Source organism: Pogona vitticeps, chromosome 2 (genome assembly GCF_051106095.1).
Source record: "Pogona vitticeps strain Pit_001003342236 chromosome 2, PviZW2.1, whole genome shotgun sequence".
In the NCBI taxonomy this organism is placed as follows: domain Eukaryota; kingdom Metazoa; phylum Chordata; class Lepidosauria; order Squamata; family Agamidae; genus Pogona; species Pogona vitticeps.
The window spans coordinates 101,140,434-101,161,240 of record NC_135784.1 but is presented as its reverse complement, the minus strand read 5'-3'; the positions used below and the strand labels follow the sequence as shown (position 1 = coordinate 101,161,240).

The following is a 20,807-nucleotide window of genomic DNA, read 5'->3' as shown; positions in this document are numbered from 1 at the left end:
GAACTACTGGCAGCAGAAATGCTATGATTTATTCATGTGAAAGCCAGCAACTGTATCAATCTTTTTTTTTAAAAAAGCTACTACTCATGAAAACATTATTCTGCTGAATAAAGAGGTCACAGAGAAAGTCTGTTGAGACTTCTCTTAGTAATTATTCTCTTGCCTTGTCTACTATTCCCCTTGCTTTTCATCAGGAGACAACTTCAGGCTTCCCTTTCCCCAGACAGTAGCACAAGCCATTTTTATATATATTTGTACAAAATGTGACCATCTTTGATGTTAAAAATGTGCCCCAGCTAGCATGTTGATTGGGCATATTATTTTCAGTAAAGGATTTTGTTGCAAAACCTGTTAATTTCTTAGTAAATGGATAAAGTAAATGGATAAAGAGAGGTTGCAAATGGATAAGAAAAAGGTGCAGCTATGGATTTCCAGAATGATCTGCAAGTATAAGAGTATCTAAAATTATATTTATTTTTCTAAGGATCCATCCACCTGTTCTGTTTTTAAGTTGTACTAATATAGTGCTCAGTAGTTAAGAGAGTGTTTTCAATTTATGATTGTACACTGAAAATGCAACTTCTATTCTAAAGTTGTAACCTATATAATTTAAGATATTTCCAAAAATTAAAAAGCAGTAGCTGAAATCTTGTTGCTTAGTGTAGTTAGTCACCAAGAATCAGAGGGGGTGTTCAGTAAGTCAACTGCTCTATACATTTCATTGGTTCAGTGTGAGTACTTCAGTTGTGACTTACTATATTAAGCAACAGGATTTCAAGCAATATATAATTTCAGGAATCTGTTTAAAATTGCTAGCATTGGTTTAGTTAGATTAATTTATTTCTGTGTTGTTTTCTGGTTTTAGTAGCATAAAGACTGCCTAATAGAGAAATGAAACTTTTGTTGGAAATAAAAACATAAGCAGACTTATTTGGAGCACATATTTACACATTGCAAACCCAGTGTTGATAAGTTCTTGTCACAAGCTTCTACTTTGAATTTTACCTTCAAGTACACCAAAACAGCCACTGTATGTCTGGTGAGTAAAGGCAAAAAGAAGAGTAAGCCTTAATAGTCTTGTGTATGCAGAAAACCAAAGTAATGTTTTTTTGTATGCTGCCCTAGATAGATGTGAAAAATTATTCCTGAAATACTTGCATTACAGTGGGGTCTTCACTTAAGAACAGCCCGAGTTAAGAACATTTTGACTTACGAACCGCTCTCATAGGAAATTATTGACTTGAGTTACGTACTTAGATTTGAGTTACGAACTGAAAAAAACCACGTGGGAGGCAGGGAAAGTGCAAAATTTGAACTTTCAGTTAACTGGTTGTTGTGGGTTTTTTGGGCTTCTTGGCTGTGTTCTGAAGGTGGTTTTTCCTAACGTTTCGCCAGTCTCTGTGGCCGGCATCTTCAGAGGACAGCAAACTGTGCTCTGGGTAAGGCTTGAGAGTGGAGTATTTATGGCTGTGAGAAGGCTTGTTTGTGAGAAGGCTATTGTCCTATCAGGAGATGGTTAATTAGTATGTTTTGTTGTGGCTGTATTGTTTTGATAAGGAGGGGAGATTATCTGTCCCTGTGGTTGATGGGTGTCATTAGCTGGTCTTTTGTGTGTAGTAATCCCCTGACCTTGTGGCTGGGTGGAGTTCGTTGACCTTTTGCACTCTGTGTTTTTGAGAGCTGGGAGCCAGGTTTTGTTGAGTTTCAGACTTTCCTCCTTCCGGTTGAAGTTTTGTTGGTGCTTGTGGATTTCAATGGCTTCCCTGTGCAGTCTGACGTAATGACTGCTGGTGTTGTCCAGTCTTTCAGTATTTTGAAATAGAATTTCATGTCCAGTTTGTTTTAGGGCATGTTCAGCTACTGCAGATTTTTCTGGTTGTTTTAGTCTGCAGTGTCTCTCATGTTCTTTGATTCTGGTGTGGATGCTTCGTTTTGTGGTTCCAATGTATACCTGTCCACAACTGCAAGGTATCTGGTATACTCCTGCAGTGGTGAGGGGGTCCCTTGTGTCCTTTGCTGACCGTAACATTTGTTGTATTTTTGTGGTGGGCTTGAATACTGTTTGTAAGTTGTGTTTTTCCAGAAGTTTCCCCATGCGGTCTGTGACCCCTTTGATGTATGGCAGAAATACTTTGTTTGTGGGTGGCTGTTTTTGTTCTTCAGTTCGGTGTTGTTTTCTTGGTTTGATGGCTCTTGTGATTTCATTTTTGGAGTAGCCATTTGCCTGTAGGGCCCAATTCAGGTGGTCAAGTTCAGTGTTGAGAAACTGAGGTTCACAGTTCCGATTTGCACGGTCTACCAGTGTTTTGATTATGCCTCTTTTTTGTCGTGGGTGGTGGTTGGAGTTTTTGTGTAGGTACCTGTCTGTGTGGGTGGGTTTTCTGTAGACCTTGTGTCCCAGTTGGAGGTCAGTTTTGCGTAGGACCATGACATCTAGGAACGGGAGCTGGCCCTCTGTTTCTTTTTCCATGGTGAATTGTATATTAGGGTGGATGCTGTTGAGATGGTTGAGAAATTCTTCCAGTTTTTCTTCTCCATGACTCCAGATTGTAAAGGTGTCATCCACATATCAGAACCAGACTGTGGGTGCGAGGGGTGCTGAAGCGAGGGCAAGTTTCTCAAAATGCTCCATGTAGAAATTTGCTATGACCGGGCTGAGAGGGCTGCCCATGGCCACTCCATCTGTCTGTTCGTAGAATTCATTATCCCACTGGAAATAGCTGGTTGTAAGGCAGTGCTGGAAGAGGGCCTTGATGTCTTCTGGGAATATCTGCTGGATGAGTGTCAGGGTGTCCTTTACCAGTACTTTAGTGAACAGGGATACTACATCAAAACTAACCAGTTTATCCCCTGGGTTGAGTTTTAGGGTGCTGATCTTGCTTATGAAATGCCCTGAGTCTTTGATGTAGGATGAAGTTTGTCCAATATGGATCTGTAGAAGGGTAGCTAGGTGTTTGGCTAATTCATATGTTGGGGAGCCGATGGCACTTACAATGGGCCTGAGCGGGGTAGAGTCCTTGTGGATTTTGGGGAGTCCGTATAGTCTAGGTGGGAGGGCTTCTGTCTTGCAAATTCGTTGGAGGACGTTGGGGTGCAGGGAGGAACTCCTGATCAGCATGTTTGTTTCGTGATTTTGTTAGTTGGGTCCCGTTTCAGTTTTCTGTAGGTGCTGGGGTCTAGAAGTTCTTTGATTTTGTCCCTGTATTCTTCTGTTTCCATGATTACTGTAGCGTTGCCTTTGTCTGCTGGTAGGATGATGATGTTTGGGTCTGAGTTCAGGGACTTGATGGCATTTCTCTTCTTTCTTGTTATGTTGCTTTTGGGGGGTTTTGCTTTCCATGGGATCCTAGTCACTTCCCCTCTTATTTCCTCTGCTTTTTCTTCGGGAAGGTGATATAATGCTGATTCCACATTGGCAATTATATCTTCCACAGGAATTTTGCTGGGTGTTACTGCAAAATTTCCTCCTTTGCTTAAGACTGAGGTTTCTTCTGGGGAGAGTTGGCGTCCCGATAGGTTGATGATGATGCGCGTGGTATCTAGTGAAGGTTTCTGTTGGCTTGTTTGGCATTTGTTGAATTTCCGTTTTTGTCTGTCTGTGTGGTTCATCATTTCTTTTTCCATCTTATTGTAAGAGAGGGTATCAATCTTGTCCCAGTCTTGACTTCTCATTTTTTGGCTAATAGTGATGTGTAGGCTTAGTAGTTCTTTGTCTGTGGAGTCCAGTTTTTTGCGGGTTGTGTGGATTCTTTCCCGTAGGAGGGCATGTTCCAGACGGTCGTAGATGCGGCTGGCCTGTGGGGAAAGGATGGTCCTTTTTGTCCTGAGGAAGGCTGGTATGGTATTTGTGTCTCTGCAGCGTAGTAGAAATGTTAAGGAACATAGTAGGTGTGGTCTTTTGCTTCAGAGTGTTTCCAGTCTCCGGGTCTGTCTGATTGTTTCCTCCCCGTAGAGGCGGTCAATGTATTCGCGAAGGCTTTCACGGCCGGGATCTAATGGTTGTTGTGGGTTTTTCGGGCTTCTTGGCCGTGTTCTGAAGGTGGTTTTTCCTAACGTTTCGCCAGTCTCTGTGGTCGGCATCTTCAGAGGACAGCAAACTGTGCTCTGGGTAAGGCTTGAGAGTGGAGTATTTATGGCTGTGAGAAGGCTTGTTTGTGAGAAGGCTATTGTCCTATCACGAGATGGTTAATTAGTATGTTTTGTTGTGGCTGTATTGTTTTGATAAGGAGGGGAGATTATCTGTCCCTGTGGTTGATGGGGTTAACTGTTGGCCAGTGAAAAGGGTGCCTGTCTGCTTCCTCACTCCTCCCAGCGTTAGAGAGTGGATTGGGAGACAGTCTTCGGACTGCCTGGTACTGTCCTGCCTGGACTGTATTTTCCCTGCCTTCCCTGAACCTTTCTTGACCTAAGAAAAAAAGAAACAAACCCCCTCTAGTGGTCGAAGGGGGAATAGCAGCTTCCCATTAGTTTCTATGGACGGAAAAGAGCAGATATGGATCAAATGGTTTTCAATGCATTCCTATGGGAAATGCAGATTTGACCTGCAAACTTTTTGACTTGAGAACCGCCTTCCAATACGGATTAAGTTCTCAAGTCAAGACCCCACTGTATTTTGTTATATACTGTACTGTATATATAGGGATTCCTATTACATTCTCATTATAAGATAGGATTAAAAAAGACAACTTTGGTTTAACTTGCAAATTGCAAGTTAAGCCGCTGACTCAACCTTTGTTACTTATTTGATTTGGACTTCAGTACTCGTATAAAGGGGAACCTTTACCTTTTTACTCGCATGTTAGGCTTATCTAGTCTTCAATCAGGAGAGTGGGGGGAGTTGAGATGGTGAGTTTCAACAACCATGCAAGGCTGTTGTTACTATTGAGTGAAAATGCATGTAGTACAGTATTACATTACATTCTCACATGGAGATATGGGCAGATGCAAACATATATAACATGTACATCATAAAGTGGCAAAATGTTAGTTTTTCATTGGTCTGGGCATACATATATAAATGCTCTTCCATGTTAGTAAACTTTGGAATTACCGTATGCCTGCAAACGAAGTTCCTGAAAGTTACCTTCAGTGGGTCCTATTGCTTTTGACTGGACATTATTTTTGTGCAGTGTGCTATACAAGGTGTCTTCCCTACACCTTACTAACCACAGCTGTAAATAATGAAATCAAATAGCTCTGCTAACTCCTGTTTTGGAGCAGCAAACCATTTTGCAGAAAGAGGTTAGTTAAGAGACACCAACATAACCATGATTGTGCAGATTGTGACCAGCCTATGTAGTAAAAGGAACCAAGGGAATTTTACTCCATGTTAAGGCTGTATTTTAAATGTTATTTTTCTTCCATGCTGATAGCGATGGTGTAATAGAAATATGCAGGAAACTCAGAGCTATCACTGGAGAAGCTGAAAACAGGATTGTCTGGATTGTCTGAGTCATGGTTTATTGATAAGGATGTGTCTTCATTACCAAGATTTCAGAATTCATTTTAAGCAAGGCCCCAGAGCACAGGTTGCTGTCCTCTGAAGATGCCGGCCACAGAGACTGGTGAAACGTTAGGAAAAACCACCTTCAGAACACGGCCAAAGAGCCCGAAAAACCCACAACAAGCCACTGAAGAACTTGACCCTTCTAACATATGCCTCCTTGTTTTCAAAAGATTAAGAAGTAGCTGTATCAATGCCATCATCCACTGCATTTCGATTATGGGGATTTGAATCCAATCTATGCTTCCCATGATGTTGAAATAGATCAATTCTTTCTAATGTATGTTGCCAGACACTAATGGCACTACTAATCTTTTGAACATCAAATTTTGTAAAGGGGCTATGTTCAGGCAGGGTTAAAACAACTGTACAACTTTCATAGAATCAGAGTGAAATAGGATGCCTCATTTGTCTAAAAACAAAAGCTGAGAATATCAGCAAACATATATCAGCAGTGGCATCAAAATGCTTGAACAAATAAACATGGATTGTAAAACTGAGTGTCAACGACCATTCAAGTTCATAGATTGAGAACAGTGTGGGATCGATCCTGAGAATGCTTTCAATCTATACTATCTCAAATTAACATCGTTATCTGTGGCCTCATGAGATTTCATAGAATGTCACCCTTTTCTGTGTTAGTTAACAGGCTTTATAGCAGCCACTGCCAGCTGAATTTCCCTGCAATCACGGATCCTCTTGTACAGTATTTTGCTTTTCTCCTCCTGATTGCCCTTTGCTTTCTTTTCCAGTTTGTTTGTTGTAAATGAACTGACGGTGCTTGTTTGGTTTGAATTTGTGCTCCGAACAGACGAATCTTCACGGGCAAATCAAGGACAAAGTTTCGCCCTGTCATCCTTTGACATTACAGAATTATAAGGAGTTCCGACAGAGAAGGGAAGACTACATTCCCCTTAAGTCCTGTATTGTTTAAAATCCTTCTGGCTAAGGTGTAGTAGCCACGATGTGTTTGTGTGCAAATGGATGGATCTCTTATCACAGGTTAGCTTATCTGTCCAGTCCTTGCAATATGGAGATAATAAAGTGAACTACGCTTTAGGGCTATTAACATCATCCTTCAACACTGATGTATCCCTCAACTCAGCCATCCTCGCAATCTGCCGTAGGCTGTCCATAATATTGTTACTTATTGAATATTTTTAACACACGAAAAGATCTGAACTTGAAGACATAAGACGTTCTGAATTTCTGAGTGTATTATCCTAGCAGGAGAATGGGAAACTATTTGCAAAGCTAATTTCTGCATGGTAGCAATTTTGAAAAAAAAGGAAGGCGCTCACAGAGGAAGATAGCAGGAAGAGAGGACGGCCAAGTAAGCGATGCATCGACTGTTTAGGGGAAGTTTACGCAAGAGCTGAGCAAAGCTGTTAATTTATAGGACCTTGGGGGGTGTAACTAATCTGTAGGGGAGTCTTGGGGGCGGAGAAGCTTGTGACACCTTTAACAGATTGACTTCGGGGTATATTTTAGCGGTTTATAAACCACTTCTTTTCAGACACTATGCTAAAAACAGGAGCGGTCCTTCCCACCAATTGGCTCACCCCACACCCCCTATTCTTCCTCCCAGTCTGGCCTTTCCGAACATCCGGCGGCCAGACAAAAGAACGGACGGCCCGCGCACTTACCATAGAGAGCTAGGAGGTACTCGTTGCCAGAGGGGCCCGGAAGCGGAAACGAGTGAAGTTCCGGAAGTGGCTGTTGAGGGGAAAACGGATTTTTCCCCCGCCTTCTTCTTTAGAGCCTGCTCCCCTCTAGGCTGTTGGTCCCGCGGCTGCTCTCGTTTCTGGCGCCCTCAGCGCCCTCGCTGGCGAGGATGAGGGGATGGCGCCTCCGCCTTTGGCTGGTTTGCCTCCTCGGGCGCCTTCTGGCAGGTAGGAAAGAGCGGTTGCGGGGGAAACGCGCCGTCCCTTCGGGAGGGGACCCCAGGCAAAGGCAGAGCGTCTGCTCTGTGCACTTCTGGATGAAGAGGCCGGCGCCGCTGGGCTTATATCTGAATTGGTTAATTTTTAATTAATTTATTTGAAATATTTTTACCCCGTCTTTCCCCTTAAAAGGACCCAAGGCGGTTTCAGAGCTGCCGGAGAGGACGCCAGTGTTCTCAAAAGGCTTGGGGGGGGACCTCCTCCTCCTTGCCCCGGCCCTGCCGTAGGGCTTGCAAGAGGCTCCCACACGCCTCCTTTCCCCCCCCCAGAAGCATCCGCAAATGACCGCCAGCTTTCTGGCTGTCCCTGCCCTGCTCAGGCTTTGGGAGAAAAGAAGCAAACGAGCTCTCCTTTTTGTCGGCTTCTCTCTGAAGTTCACTAGGTGGGGTGGGCAGGAGGCAGAATATCTGCTGTCTGCAAAAAAACCTAAACGGAGTTCATCTGATCCAGCGAATTACATACACTTCTTTTAAATGTTGTAAGCCGCCCAGAGACCTTCGGGTAGTGTGGGCGGCATATAAGTTAAATAAATAAATAATAAGTAAGAAGACTGTGTGCATATGAGCACTTAATACACGTTCATTGCCATGCCTTAAAAGGTCTTGAGTGCATACTCCTAATTTTAAGATTGAAACAGATTGGTGGATCCTAAGGATTCAAGCAAATAATAAAATACTAGGTTGTGCAAGGTTGAAGTTGCTGAATTCTTGACTGCTGTATAATAGGTAGATATAGAGAGAGTGGTTGCCAGTGTTCCTCTTTATTTGTGCTTATTTCTCTTCAGTGCAGTTATTGAGTAGATCATTGAATAATAATGTTGGATAAAATGAATCAACAAATAAAAAGGCAAAGTCAAACCCAACAGTATCTCACTTATCAGTCACTGAAACTAATGCAAAGTGCTGTAACCCAGTCACATTTTCTGTAGCTGAATAATGATGGAAATCAGTTTCTAGTGCAACTTTTGAAATATTGCACACTAGATTTCTACTGTTTCCTCATGAAGATTGTTGTAAATATTTTTCATAGATAAAGCGTTTGTAGAGCTCTTTATTGCGGTTCTACCAACTTAAACTGGATTCGGGCTCCAGAAATAATTACTTAAATTAATATTAAGCTTCCTGTCCCTGTATTTGCCTCTGAGGCTTCCTTGGACTCCCCTTTTGCCCTAGGGAAACCATTGAGAGTCTTGGACCCTTGGATGGCGGCGGCGGTGGTGGTAGTTTTTAATAGTAAAAACTCACAACCAAAGATCTGGCAGTGGTATTTGACTATTGAAAGCTGCTTTCCCCTCCCCATCCTGAGGCGCTCAATTGCTTCCCCAGGGCAAAAATCTTAGAAGCAAAAATAGGAAGTGCAGGGTAGAAAGCTTCAAATTAATGTATGTTATTTCCAGTACCCCAACCAGGAGAATTGCACCAACAAAATTTTGCCATAGTATAACACAGAGGCAATGTTAATAGTATAATATACTTACAATTCTAGCTTGGATACAGATGATAGTATGGTACAACCAAAAGTAAATGAAGGTTTTCTATGTCAGTGACATACAGGAGAAGGAATGTTTTTTCAAATGCACCCCACTTTGGCCAACACTACAGAGTGTTTTTATTCCAATATATAGTGTAAAATTACTCTCTGGATTGTAAATTCTATCAACTTCTTCTGTGTTGAGATAAATGCTGTTCTGTTGTACCATTGGTTGTACTAAAGAAAATAAAGTCGGGCAAAAAGCATCTAAACAGAGGTATTCTTTCTGTCTGAAAATGTATTTTTAGTTTTTGTCACTGTGTGAATAAAACTGTAAGTTAAATTGGGTTAAGGAGAAGTAGATTCATGAAAATTATGTGAATGTTTTCTTACAGAAATGAAAATAGATAATGCTTTTGTTTACGTCTTCTATAGCAACAGCCGAAACAGATGAAACTGCGGACTTGCTGTCTGAAAAGTTAAGTGATGCTACCTTGCCTTTCACTGTAGAAGGGAGTTCTGTACCTGCAAGCAGTGAAGGACCTAAAGAATCAATCCAGTACAGGACTGCAGAGATTGCTGATGCTATGATGGGTAGCAGCATGCCTCCAGGGCAGCCTGTGGTACTGTCAGTCATTCCAGGTGAGACGAAGCAGAGGCAAGGTTCTGAGTTGGACACTGGCACTTGTGATGCAGCTGTTGATGGTGAATGCAGTATGCAGGGTGCTGTTTCATCTGTATTTCAGTCAGAATCTCATGTTCAAGAGCAAATAAAAGAACCGCCTGTACTTCTGGAAGCTGTGCATCCTACATCAGCAGAGGATTCTAATAGCACAGACATGATGAAAACTCCAAAAGTGAATTGTGAGGAAAGAAACATTACAGGGATGACAAATTTTACATTACAAATCCTGAATATTTCCCAAGTAAGTGAAAAGCATTCTGATCTATTTTTGTTACCCACTTTTATTTTATAATATTTGTTTGTCTTAACATTTTATACAGTACAACGGCCTGTGTAAATCTGAGAGGTATGACTAAATAAAACATTAATGAATGTGAGAAATTGGATTCTGTTATCATCTTTCAGATTATTGGTTTCCCTCCAAACTGGAAGGCTCCTTCTGTGTTATACCGCTTCTTTTGCATCCAAGGTGAATTGCCCAGCCACATCCCTACCTTGACACTGGGTCACTAGTCCATGCACTGGTACTCTCAAGATTAGACTACTGTAATGCTCTTTACATGGAGCTGCCCATGAAGCTGCTACGGAAATTTTTGCAGGTTCAGAATATGACAGTCAAATTATGGATCGGAGTGAAGAAATACCATCATATCTCCCCTACCATGGCCACCTTGTACTGATTTCCTATTTGTTTCCATGCCAGTTTCAAAGTAATGTTGACATACAAGGCCCTAAACTGGGACCTTGATACACCTTCTTCTAGTAAGACCTACCTGACCTACCCAATCTTCCCAGAAACTAGGTTGTCTTGGTGGTTGCCCCCCCACCTCTGGGAGATCATTCTTGGTGGTTGCCCCCCATGCACCCAATCATGGAAACAAATGATCTCCCACCTAAATGATCTGGAATGATTGCCCATCCAGAATTCACCTGGCCCCTTCACTGGGAATTTTCAAATGATCTCTGAAAACATGGCTGTTTAGACAGGCTTCCCCAGAGTTTACATAATCATAGCACAGAGGCTTTTCATCACTTATACAACCTGTTCTGCCACCTTGATTTTTAAATTATTTTTAGTTATTCTGTGTTGTTTTCGTGTGTTTGGTCTGATAGGTCAAATTTGTTTTTTTGTATAGTTATTATGTTCAGCTTTTTTAAAAAAGTGTTGTCAGTTGTTTCACTCTGTTGTGAACTACCCTTGGTAACTAGATGGGTGATATGGAAGTTGAATAAGTAAGTAAAATAAATCTCAGGTGACTCTCTCGAGGGGAATTTCCTTTGCAAATGGGCTACATGGTTTGCTATTCTCCCATTTTTTACACTATTTGATTAAATGAGTAAGTTTTGTAGCACATTGTTAATTGTCCCTAGAACTGTTTGACAGACTATTTTTCCACATTTTTGTTTTGAAGTTACAGAATTCCACTGCTGTTATAGTCAAGTGGAAGCTCCTTGAATCTCATTTGAATTTTTGATAAGTGTAATTATTGTGTTCATCACACTGCAGGTTCAAATATTTGAATTAAGATGTTCCGATATTAGCTTTGTTAATTAATCAGGAGTTGCAGTCTTTTTCTCTGGGTATACATAAACCTTAATATTTAGAAGCTCATATTAAACTTCAGATGAAATGTTGTTCTGTTATACAGATCAAAGGCTGTCATTACGGTTCATTATTGAGGGTCATTGTAGTACAACTTAAAAGAACTGAAATATGAAGAAGGAATTTCACAGTTCATGGAATATGGGCGTAGTATATTTCTGATATATCTTCAGAGTTGCTGAGTGATTATTAATCAGTATATTTGGCCTACCTTGATTTTCAGTTGTAACACTTAGTAAACTTCAAGTTTATATAAACTATATAAATATATGTTATTAAATTTTGGAAGCATTTACTCTAGGATTTGGTAGGATCTGAATTTTTTTTTTTAATGGGTGATGGCTAAAAGGTCTTTTCATTGCCATTTAAATATTCTTCAAAACTGTGATATTTCTTTAACCAAACAAAACAATAAATGCAAACATGAGACATTAAATGAAATTGTGCCTGTCCTGCTGGTTGAAAATAGGCAACACTGATACTTTTAAGATAACAAATGTTTGCTAATAAACACCAAAGTAGTTTCTGAATGACATAGCAGCAGTGACCCCAATTTATTGTAAGTGTTGTGCAGACTACCTGGAAATAACCTTTTGATTTTAGTGGAAGTGTTAATCTTGCATGTAAAATAATCCATTACATTCTTGAGAAGGGAATATGAGCAGTAGTATATCAAACACATAATGTCAATTTCTTTTTCTCCCCTTCTTCCATAGGATTTAATGGAGTTCTTAAATCCAAATGGCAGTGACTGCACGTTAGTCCTGTTTTATACACCTTGGTGCCGTTTTTCTGCCAATCTGGCTCCTCATTTTAATTCTTTGCCTAGAGCATTCCCCACTTTACATTTTTTGGCTCTGGATGCTTCTCAGCATAGCAGGTAACTAATTTATATTTGTATTATTATTTTTAAAGGAAACATGCTTCAGAACAAGTCATCTAGTATATTTGCTACTCATTTTTCATATTTCAAAAGTACATTTAAAATGCATACATGTCTTTGTCTTGAATTTTCTTTCTCCTTCAATCTTTTTCACTTGAATTACTGAAAAATTACTTTACTTGAATGCTTCGTTTGCCATGGTATAGTCCCAACTGCAGGCTAATGCCAAGTAGACATTCATTACATTCTACTCTTTTCTTAAAGGGTGCAGTTTCCTGAGTACACATTTCACTCTAAGTTAGCATTGGCCAAAGTAGAATCTCTTGTCTACATACTCTCTGATTTCCCTGCTGAAGATAAACAGTGATGTAGATTTTACAAAGAAAACAAAGTGTGACTTTTTAAATGGAGTTAATTGAGAGATTAATTTTCTTCTGTTTTATTTTGTACCTTTGCAGTCTATCAACCAGATTTGGAACTGTGGCTGTTCCTAATATTCTTCTTTTTCAAGGAGCTAAGCCGATGGCAAGGTTTAATCATACGGATCGAACCCTGGAAACACTGAAAGCTTTCATTTTTAATCAGACAGGTAAGATTGTAGCATTATAAAGTGTTCAGAGCCTTGTATAGTCCCATCAAGACCTAGCTCTAAAAGTTATTTTATGATTCCTAGGAATCTTTGTTGTCTTGTTTTAGGAGAATACTGGCAGCCTCTTCTCAGCCATGTTTAAATTTTGAGATTTATGAGGAGGACAGAATGTGGCTGAAAGCACTCCTAGGATTGGTTCTTGGGTAAGGAACGCTGAACATAGTACAGATAATTCTGAGTAAATGTGCACAGATGAGACCTGCAAGAAAATATTGTAGTGTGGAGTTATTCATGTTCAGTTTTCCACACATTAGCCATTCTTTGTTTCAGGATACTTGATTCAGTTCTTCTGACCTAGCAGGGTAAAAATATTTTAAATAAATCAATAAATCAGTTAATTGAGATTGAGAAACAGGTGAATGACACCCTTAATAGTTACTTAAATCTTTTATTGCAGAATGTAATGGGATGTTAACCACCATGGTGGAGATGAAAAGAAAAGGAAATACTTGTTTAATAGAAACTGAAATAAAATCTGAGTCTATTCAACAGGAAACAGGAAAATGAGATAGTCACCAAGTAAGAGAGAAGAAAAGATGTACTCAGTATATTGAAAAGGGAAAAAGTGTAAAAATATAGCACCTATGGGAAATACAGAAATGCAATTCCTAAGTTAACATACTGTGCTAGTAAAATGAAATATAATACATTATTGAGATTAATAGAAAAGAAACCTAAAATGTTGCAACTTAAAAAGTATGGGGACAGTTGATTAAAAAGGGAGAGAGTAAAGTAAAGAGAGGCAAGGAGGTGTCAGTATTAGAGCAGTCAAATAACTAATCAGCTGGAATGTTGAGTCTAATAAACTGATCCATGGCAATAAGTCTTTAAAAAACAGGAGGCGAGACACAAAGTGCAGGCAAATAAAACAAGGTGGTTAAATAGCCATTTTTCAGATATATTTTAACTTGTATTCCTGCTGGACTTGCTGACCTTGCAGGCCATTTCCAACTCAATTATTCTATGATTATATGTTTCTTTTTCTTAGTAGGCTTTTTATTGGCTGAGTAACTTTCATAACTTGGCTGGTACTATAAAAAAATTATAGGATCAGGCTATATATGGTGGCTTAGGGATCCTTCTATTTCTGTAGAAGAGTGTCCAGATTCTTATGCATCATTCTGAAAGTGTTTAAATTAAAACTTAATTCTTAGATTGGTGATGTATGGTGAAGCGTATCTGTTGCTACACTTATGTCTCTTTGCCCATGTTAGCAGTTGATTTGTTTGCTCATGTAAGATAGTAAGAAACAACTCCACTCTGGCACTCATAGACTTCTTCAAACAATGGAGAAAACTAAGATAGGTATAGACCAAGCTTGCCTTCTTCAGTAGCTCATGAGAGAAGAAAAGAATTTCCTTGGGGGGTGGTTAGCAAAAACAAATACTGTAAGAATATTGTGGCATCAGCAAGTTTATTTTGTGTGAGTAAATAAAACTAGTCTATTTCATCATATACAAAAGAGAAAAATAATCTGTACTGTGTACTAGTGTGTTTTCAACTTTTTGAGAGGGCTGAAGAAAACAATTCTGTTCAATGTATTCACGAAGGCTTTCATGGCTGGGATCTAATGGTTGTTGTGGGTTTTTTGGGTTCTTTGGCCCTGTTCTGAAGGTTGTTCTTCCTAACATTTCGCCAGTCTTTGTGGCAGGCATCTTCAGAAGACAGGAGTAGCACTACCAGCGTGCTACTCCTGTCTTCTGAAGATGCCTGCCACAGAGACTGGCGAAACGTTAGGAAGAACAACCTTCAGAACACAGCCAAAGAACCCGAAAAACCCACAACAGCCAACAAGTCTGTTCAGTTTCTCTTGTTGAAAAATATTCAGCTGAATTTTGAAAGGGCTAATAAAGGAGTTGATATCAAAACAGAAGGCTGTAGTAGTCAAAACCTTACTGGAAGTTGAGTTATGGGAACTGGACTTCTTTCTTATTAGGCTAAAACGTTTTGCTACTCATCCAAGGAGCGAAACGTTTCAACCTAATAAGAAAGAGCTCCAGTTGCCATGGCTTAGCTTCCAGATAACCTCACCTGGATGACTGAGAATCTTCATAGATGCAAACCTTACTGTGTAGCTCTGCTGGCACAGCAGAAATTATGTCACCAGCAGTGTCAGATTGCCATGAATTGGAATCCTCCATTAAATCTCAGGCTGTGCATGACTTCGTTTTATTGCATGCAGTCCAAAACTGAAGCAGGGACTCTTTAATCTGTGGCAATTTTTGTATCAGCAGAGCTGTGCAACAGGATACTTTATTACACTGTAATGTTTGAAGTAGATATATTTGGAGAGGAAAGTGGGAATGAAATCCGAAATAAGTCAAAATATATTGAAAGACAATAATGTTTTAGGTAATACTGCTAAGTATCTGTTTAATGTAACATGGGAATGCATTTTGAAATCTGCAGAGTTTAGATGCTGTAATGGCAGATGGTAGTGAAATTGTCTGAATCCAAATTCTTAAATGAAAAATGTAGGAGTTTGTATGAAAATACAGATAGCACAAATCTATTGTTTAATATTCCATCAAGCTAATAAATGAATATTTTATTTCAGGAATAGAACCGAAGCCTGATGTTGTTGTCACTGAGGAAGATCAAGCTGGTCCCCTGCCTAGTACACTGAGTAGGGGAGTAGACTGGCTGCTTTTATTTTCTTTACTGTTTCTCATCAGTTTCATCATGTATGCTACTGTTCGGACAGAGAGCATTCGATGGTTAATACCTGGTCAAGATCAGGAGCACCAGGAATGATGTGTAAATTGATAACTGTATCTTCATAAAAAGATAAACTACATAAACATTGTACAGTGGATCAACTCTTTACAACTTTTTGAGAGCCACAACACTGTTTTGTTGACCAAGAAAGGAAAAATAGACAAAGTAGCACTTTAAAGACTAGCAGTTTTATTTCTGTGAATGTTTGTGTCTGTTTTCTCAGAATGTCTGTTTTCTCAGAAGCATTATTAATAAATAATGGGCCATTTTTCTGTGACACAAATATTATCCTTGATGTAGGACTCTGACACACTTCATTAACAGACAGTTATGATTGTTTTGGGATTACTGCCTGACATCTCAATGAAGTGAGTAGATTAGTACATATCCCAGAACACTGTAGGAAAATTTTGCACTTTGGAAAATGACTATGGATACATTAGACTGGAATGTGGAAATATTGAGGCCTAAATTCAACATAACACAAGAAGAGTGAAAATGCCTAATAGCACAATTACAGTTGCATGACAGTATATTCAAAACACATGTGCAAGTGCCTGCATTGCTGGTTGTATAACTGCTTGTGCAACAAAAACTGTATTGGATACCAACCTTGTCCTAACTTTGAAATTGCACAGCTGGCCTTGAACTTTTCCAAAGACATCATTGGATACAGGCCTGGACGTTAGATGTGATACAGTTTCTTCTACCCTGATATTTTGCATCTCAGGTTCTAAATTACACTGTTTGTTTGTTTGTTTATTTATTTATTAGATTTTTACCCCACCCCCCCCAGACAGTGTCTACTTGGGGCGGCTTACAAATATAAAAAAAATCATAAAATATAATAAAACATCATCATTAAACAATTAAATCAATAATATGGTGTGTTCAGGATGCGAAATGATAAAACAAAGAGATAGAATTCAAGAATTGACAGATGGGAAGGCCTGCCTAAAGAGCCAAGTCTTTAAATGGCTCTTAAAAGCACCCAGTCAGGGTGCCAGGTGGATCTCTGTTGGAAGGCTGTTCCATATATTGTACTGTACTGTTGTACAATATAGCCATAGATTGGGGAGATACAGATTCTAATCACCAGTTGACAATAAGACTCAAAGGATAATCTTGGGCCAGTTGCATACTCTTTGTCTGACCTACCTCACAGGACTATTATGAGAATAAAAGGGAGGAGGAGAGCTGTATGTGCCATCTTGAGTTTATTGGCGGAAAGGCTAGGTATACATTTACAGATATAGAAATACTGTAAGCTATGCTGGCCTCAAATAATTGTTTAATTACTTTCTTACACATAATTTTTAGTGTAAGTTGGAAATTTATTAAATATAGCTTTTTATGGTGTGCTTATGTGTATCAAAGGAGTTTTATTAACTCATAGTTAAAAACTTACCACTTGACAGAATTGATACTATTACATTGATACTATCACAATTGTGTGTGCTTTGATATTTGAATTGGGCATGTTACAGGCTTAAGTGTCAAAACTCTGAAATAACTGTCCAGTCATTTCTGATATTCAACAAGTGCACTATAGGTGTTAGCATTTGTGAAGGACAGGAAGTGTACAGGAAGAATGTACATGGTGACAACTGTTGTGGGCAGGAAGAGTAGATTTTTTAATACTTAGCAGTGTTATCCATAATTTAAAACTTGGTGTAAAGTTAGCATCTGAAAGTGAGTTTTTGGTATGGTGGTTATTCTAATCTCTGTGTTTTAATTAAAATAGTTTGAATAAACAAACTGTAGTCAGTGGGTTGCTTTCAGTTAGCTTCTCTGATCATTGCAATGACTTCTTTCACTGGAACAGGAATGGCTCACTCTGTCATCTTTCAGCCCTCTCCCCACATTCTCAAAATCAGTTCTGGAGGAGCGAGGTCCCCTCTGGAGTAGAATATGGCAAGTAGAGGGGTGAGGGGGGAACACGGAAGAGATCTGTTGTGAGATACTTTCACCCAGTAGAGTGGAAGAAGGCAGAGCTGTGGCTACCATACACCCAGCAGGGTTTCACATTCTGTGGCAGTAGCATCATAAGACTACTGTATCCCTATAAATCCATTAAATTAACTTCTCTTTCTCCAACCCCCCCCCCCCATTTATGGCTTTCTTCATTAGTCTCTTTTGTGTGCTTCCTGGTGTGGAATACCTTGTTGCTGTTTTAATTAAGTTTGGAAAGGATGACAAGCAGAGGATTCTTCTATACCCAAGCATTGATTTATGACTTGCATTTGTAAGCACACTAATATAAAAATGAGTGTATTTTCATATATATAAAGGCTGCCTTCTTTATAAGAGAGAGAAAGAGAGAGAGAGAGAGAAGGAGTCTTGTAGCACCTTGGTTTTAATGGAGAGTAGCTTACTGTTTCAAATGCACCGAGTGTAGCCTTAGAAGACGGACTTCTACGAGCAGATGTCTTCCTTGGCTACAGCCTGTGCAACAGAAGGGTTGCTACAGTCCAGTGAAGCTTATGCCAGTGAAGCAGTTAAAGGTGCTTCGTTGTCTTCGCGGCTGCTCTGAGTGTATAGTGACGTTGATTTTTGTCTTTCACAAGAGAGTTACCCCGGGTGGGCGAATGGGTGGCGCTATTGCTGTGCCTCCTTTATGCACCTAGGTACTGTAAAGGTAAAGGTTGCCTTTGACATTTATGCACCTAGAAACGACCAAAGCTAGAAACAGACATTTAAAACATAACTGCCTCTTCCTAGCTAAGGCTAGGTGTGAATGTTTAGGTCAATGTTGAGGGAAAGTGGAGGTTTTGCTCATGTTCAGACCTGTAGGCGCGAGCGTGAGTAGGAGGAGCAGCAGCAGCACCTTCTCCCCATAGCGACTCCTTGGAGGGCCGGAGCCGGAGCCATGGGCTTGCGCCCTCCCTCCCGCCTCGTGGGGCGTGGGGAATAGGCGGCGCAGGCGCCGGGCTCAGCGAGGCCTGGCCGGGGCGGAGACGCGCCCACGCTGCCGTCATGCCAGGCAGCAGCTCCGGGGCCGGGCTGAGGTGGCTCTTGCGGGCGGGACTGGAGGCGGCGGCGGGAGGCCGCAGCGGCCGAGCTAAGTTCTCCACGATGGTGAGAGGCTGAGCGAGAGGGAAGAAGGGAAAGGGCGCCCACACCACCACCTCCTCCTCCTCCTCCTCCTGCTCGGTTCTACCCTCTCCGTTAGGCAGCATGAGCCCGTCGCCTCCAGCGCCTCGCCCACTCCTGCTGCTGGGCGAGGGAGGAGGCTGCCTTGTCTTCTCCCTTGTCGCGCTCTTGCCCTTCGGCACTAGCCCTGCGCTTTCCGCGCCCCTTGGACTCGCCTTGTCCTGCTGGGCCTCCTTCCCTTGTCCCTCCTTCCCTCCTCTTGACTTGCCCGCGCTGGCTTTAAAGGCGGGCAAGTGGGCTGAGGCTGGCGCTGCCAGGCAGGGAGCAGGCGAGACCGGGGGGGGGGCACAGCCGTTCCCGGCCGCCTGAGAGGAGAGGAAAAGGAGAGAGCCGCGGTTGCCGCTGGGGTTGCTTTGCCTTCTTCCCTCCTTTGACGCCCCCCCCCCCCCGCTCCCTCCCTGCCGGCCCGCTACTGCCACCAACCTGCCTATCCAGACATTGCTGAAAGCAGGACAGGTAGCTTTTGAGGAGCTGGCACCGCTTAGCAGAAGGTAGGGTGGCCTCAGCCGAGTGGGAGTGAAAGTGGACGGTGGTCTTCCGTTTCTGGGCCTCCCTGCCTGGGTCCCGTTCACAAAGCAGGCTCCTAACACATTCCCACTTGGATGGTAGGCTCACCTCTGGATTGTCCTAGTTCAAGACTGGGAATTTGGCATCCGTGGGATACAGTCATTCCATGTCCAGGAGGGGAACAATCTTGCATTTAGCAGACTAGTGGTTATGGGGGGTGGGGAAAGGGAAGCTGGAATCCACTTCCAGCCTTTATAATAGATAGATAAATTCTGTGGATCTTGTAAAATGTGCAGGATGGACAAGTTGGGAGCATAACTTGATGGAACATAAGAACAACAATCTGAAGGCAGGATTTTATTCTTGACTACCCCACCTGTCAACTGTGCAAGTTAGAGCAAGTGACAGACCAGTTCTGTTCCTTGCTTCCTTTCTGAAAAGGGAGAGAAGGAACTATCACAGTCACACAACTCTTTCTCTTTCCTGGTTTGGGAAAGGGAATTTATTGATGGCTTCCTCCTAGGAGAGCACCCTAGACTATATGAATGGCTAAAGTCACCCAGTAGTGTTTTCTTGCAGAAAACTGAAATGGGAAAGTTGACCTTTGCAATGCCATGTGTAAACAATGTCTGGACACTGAAATGTCAACATTGCACAGATTCCTGAAACAGCCATAATGCAGCCTGGCTGGATTAGAGATGGTAGGTAGCAGCTGTGATTATATTCTCCTTGGGACCTTCCCATAGGGATCTGTGGCCATTGGTGTGAACTGATGGGCCTTTGAGCTGATCCAAAATAGATCTTATTTTCATAACCAATACATTTATTTAAAGTCCCTCTGTGATAGCCAGACAATATGGTCATGCTGTAAGCACTGTAGGTGGGTGGAAATATGCATGCTACCCTTCTTCCTTCATGTTGATAGGAAAGGAAAGGTCTGAAGAGAAACTGTAACAGTTATCCGCTGAACACGGTTACAGTTGTCAATTGATTGTGAACTCTGTGCAACCAAGTCTCTTCATCCTATGGAGGACTTGGAATCCAGCTAAACAGGGTTATATATTTTATCTCCAGATTTCTCTGCAGCAAAAAGAGGTCACAGAGGGAGTCCAGAGGGGAGGATGTTTATGTTTCCCTTCCAATCTTCCATGCTTCCTGTTCTTGGTTCTGAAGAGGTTGCCTAGCACTCAGAAAATGATTTTGGAAAGGATGGACAGGTGGAAACTATTGATTTGACATGAGTCCATTCAGGCAAGCTGCAGGAAAGCATGTGAATTTTCTCTGGGAAGTTGAAAGTTATGGTCAATCCCCCCCCCCCATTTATCCCCAACATCTGTAGAAGAATTTATGTTTTTTAAAAAATTGAATAATAGCATGCCTACTTTTCTCCTCTGATAGGAAATGGAAGTTTAAAATATTTTTGTTTTCTTTTCAACTTATACATACAAAAGGAACTGGCTGTTTTAAAATTAATCAAAATAGAAAAAGAAATACATTTATTAATAATTATATTATCAGTTATGTAATAGCATTTGTCCACATAAAAATACTAAATACCACTATTTTATTCATTACATGCAGTAAAGGAAGTGTGACAGGAAGGATGATTATAAATATAATTGGGATATCAAAATTTCTCCATATAGAATTAGTGAATCTTGTTTGTTTCTCACAAGTAATTACTGTATTTAAT

General features: G+C 41.0%; 2 protein-coding genes across 5 annotated transcripts in view; both read left to right on the top strand.

Moving 5' to 3' along the window:
- The first annotated feature begins 7,204 nt into the window (after positions 1 to 7,204).
- On the top strand, positions 7,205 to 17,212 carry TXNDC15 (thioredoxin domain containing 15). 2 transcript variants are annotated; one of them, XR_012083691.2, is made up of 6 exons: positions 7,205 to 7,395; positions 9,352 to 9,842; positions 11,921 to 12,084; positions 12,546 to 12,676; positions 12,784 to 12,879; positions 15,294 to 17,212. XR_012083691.2 is itself a non-coding variant. In XM_020794472.3 (5 exons), exons 1-5 carry the CDS (start codon positions 7,338 to 7,340, stop codon positions 15,488 to 15,490), a joined length of 1,041 nt encoding a protein of 346 aa, XP_020650131.3. In that variant the 5' UTR covers positions 7,208 to 7,337; the 3' UTR covers positions 15,491 to 17,212. The 2 variants fall into 2 exon arrangements, 1 of the variants encoding a protein (XP_020650131.3); XM_020794472.3 differs by lacking the exon at positions 12,784 to 12,879 and having other exon boundaries at positions 7,208 to 7,395.
- A 917-nt stretch (positions 17,213 to 18,129) lies between these two features.
- Positions 18,130 to 20,807, top strand: part of PCBD2 (pterin-4 alpha-carbinolamine dehydratase 2) — a 45,801-nt gene continuing 43,123 nt past the window's right edge. For 2 of the 3 annotated variants that reach the window (XM_072990134.2, XM_020794440.3), the window contains exon 1: positions 18,130 to 18,532. In XM_072990134.2, coding sequence (XP_072846235.2) covers positions 18,431 to 18,532 — 102 coding nt within the window. In that variant the 5' untranslated portion in view covers positions 18,130 to 18,430. Of the gene's footprint in view, positions 18,533 to 19,693; positions 19,816 to 20,807 lie in introns of all 3 variants that reach the window. The other variant, XM_072990135.2, reaches the window with a different exon arrangement.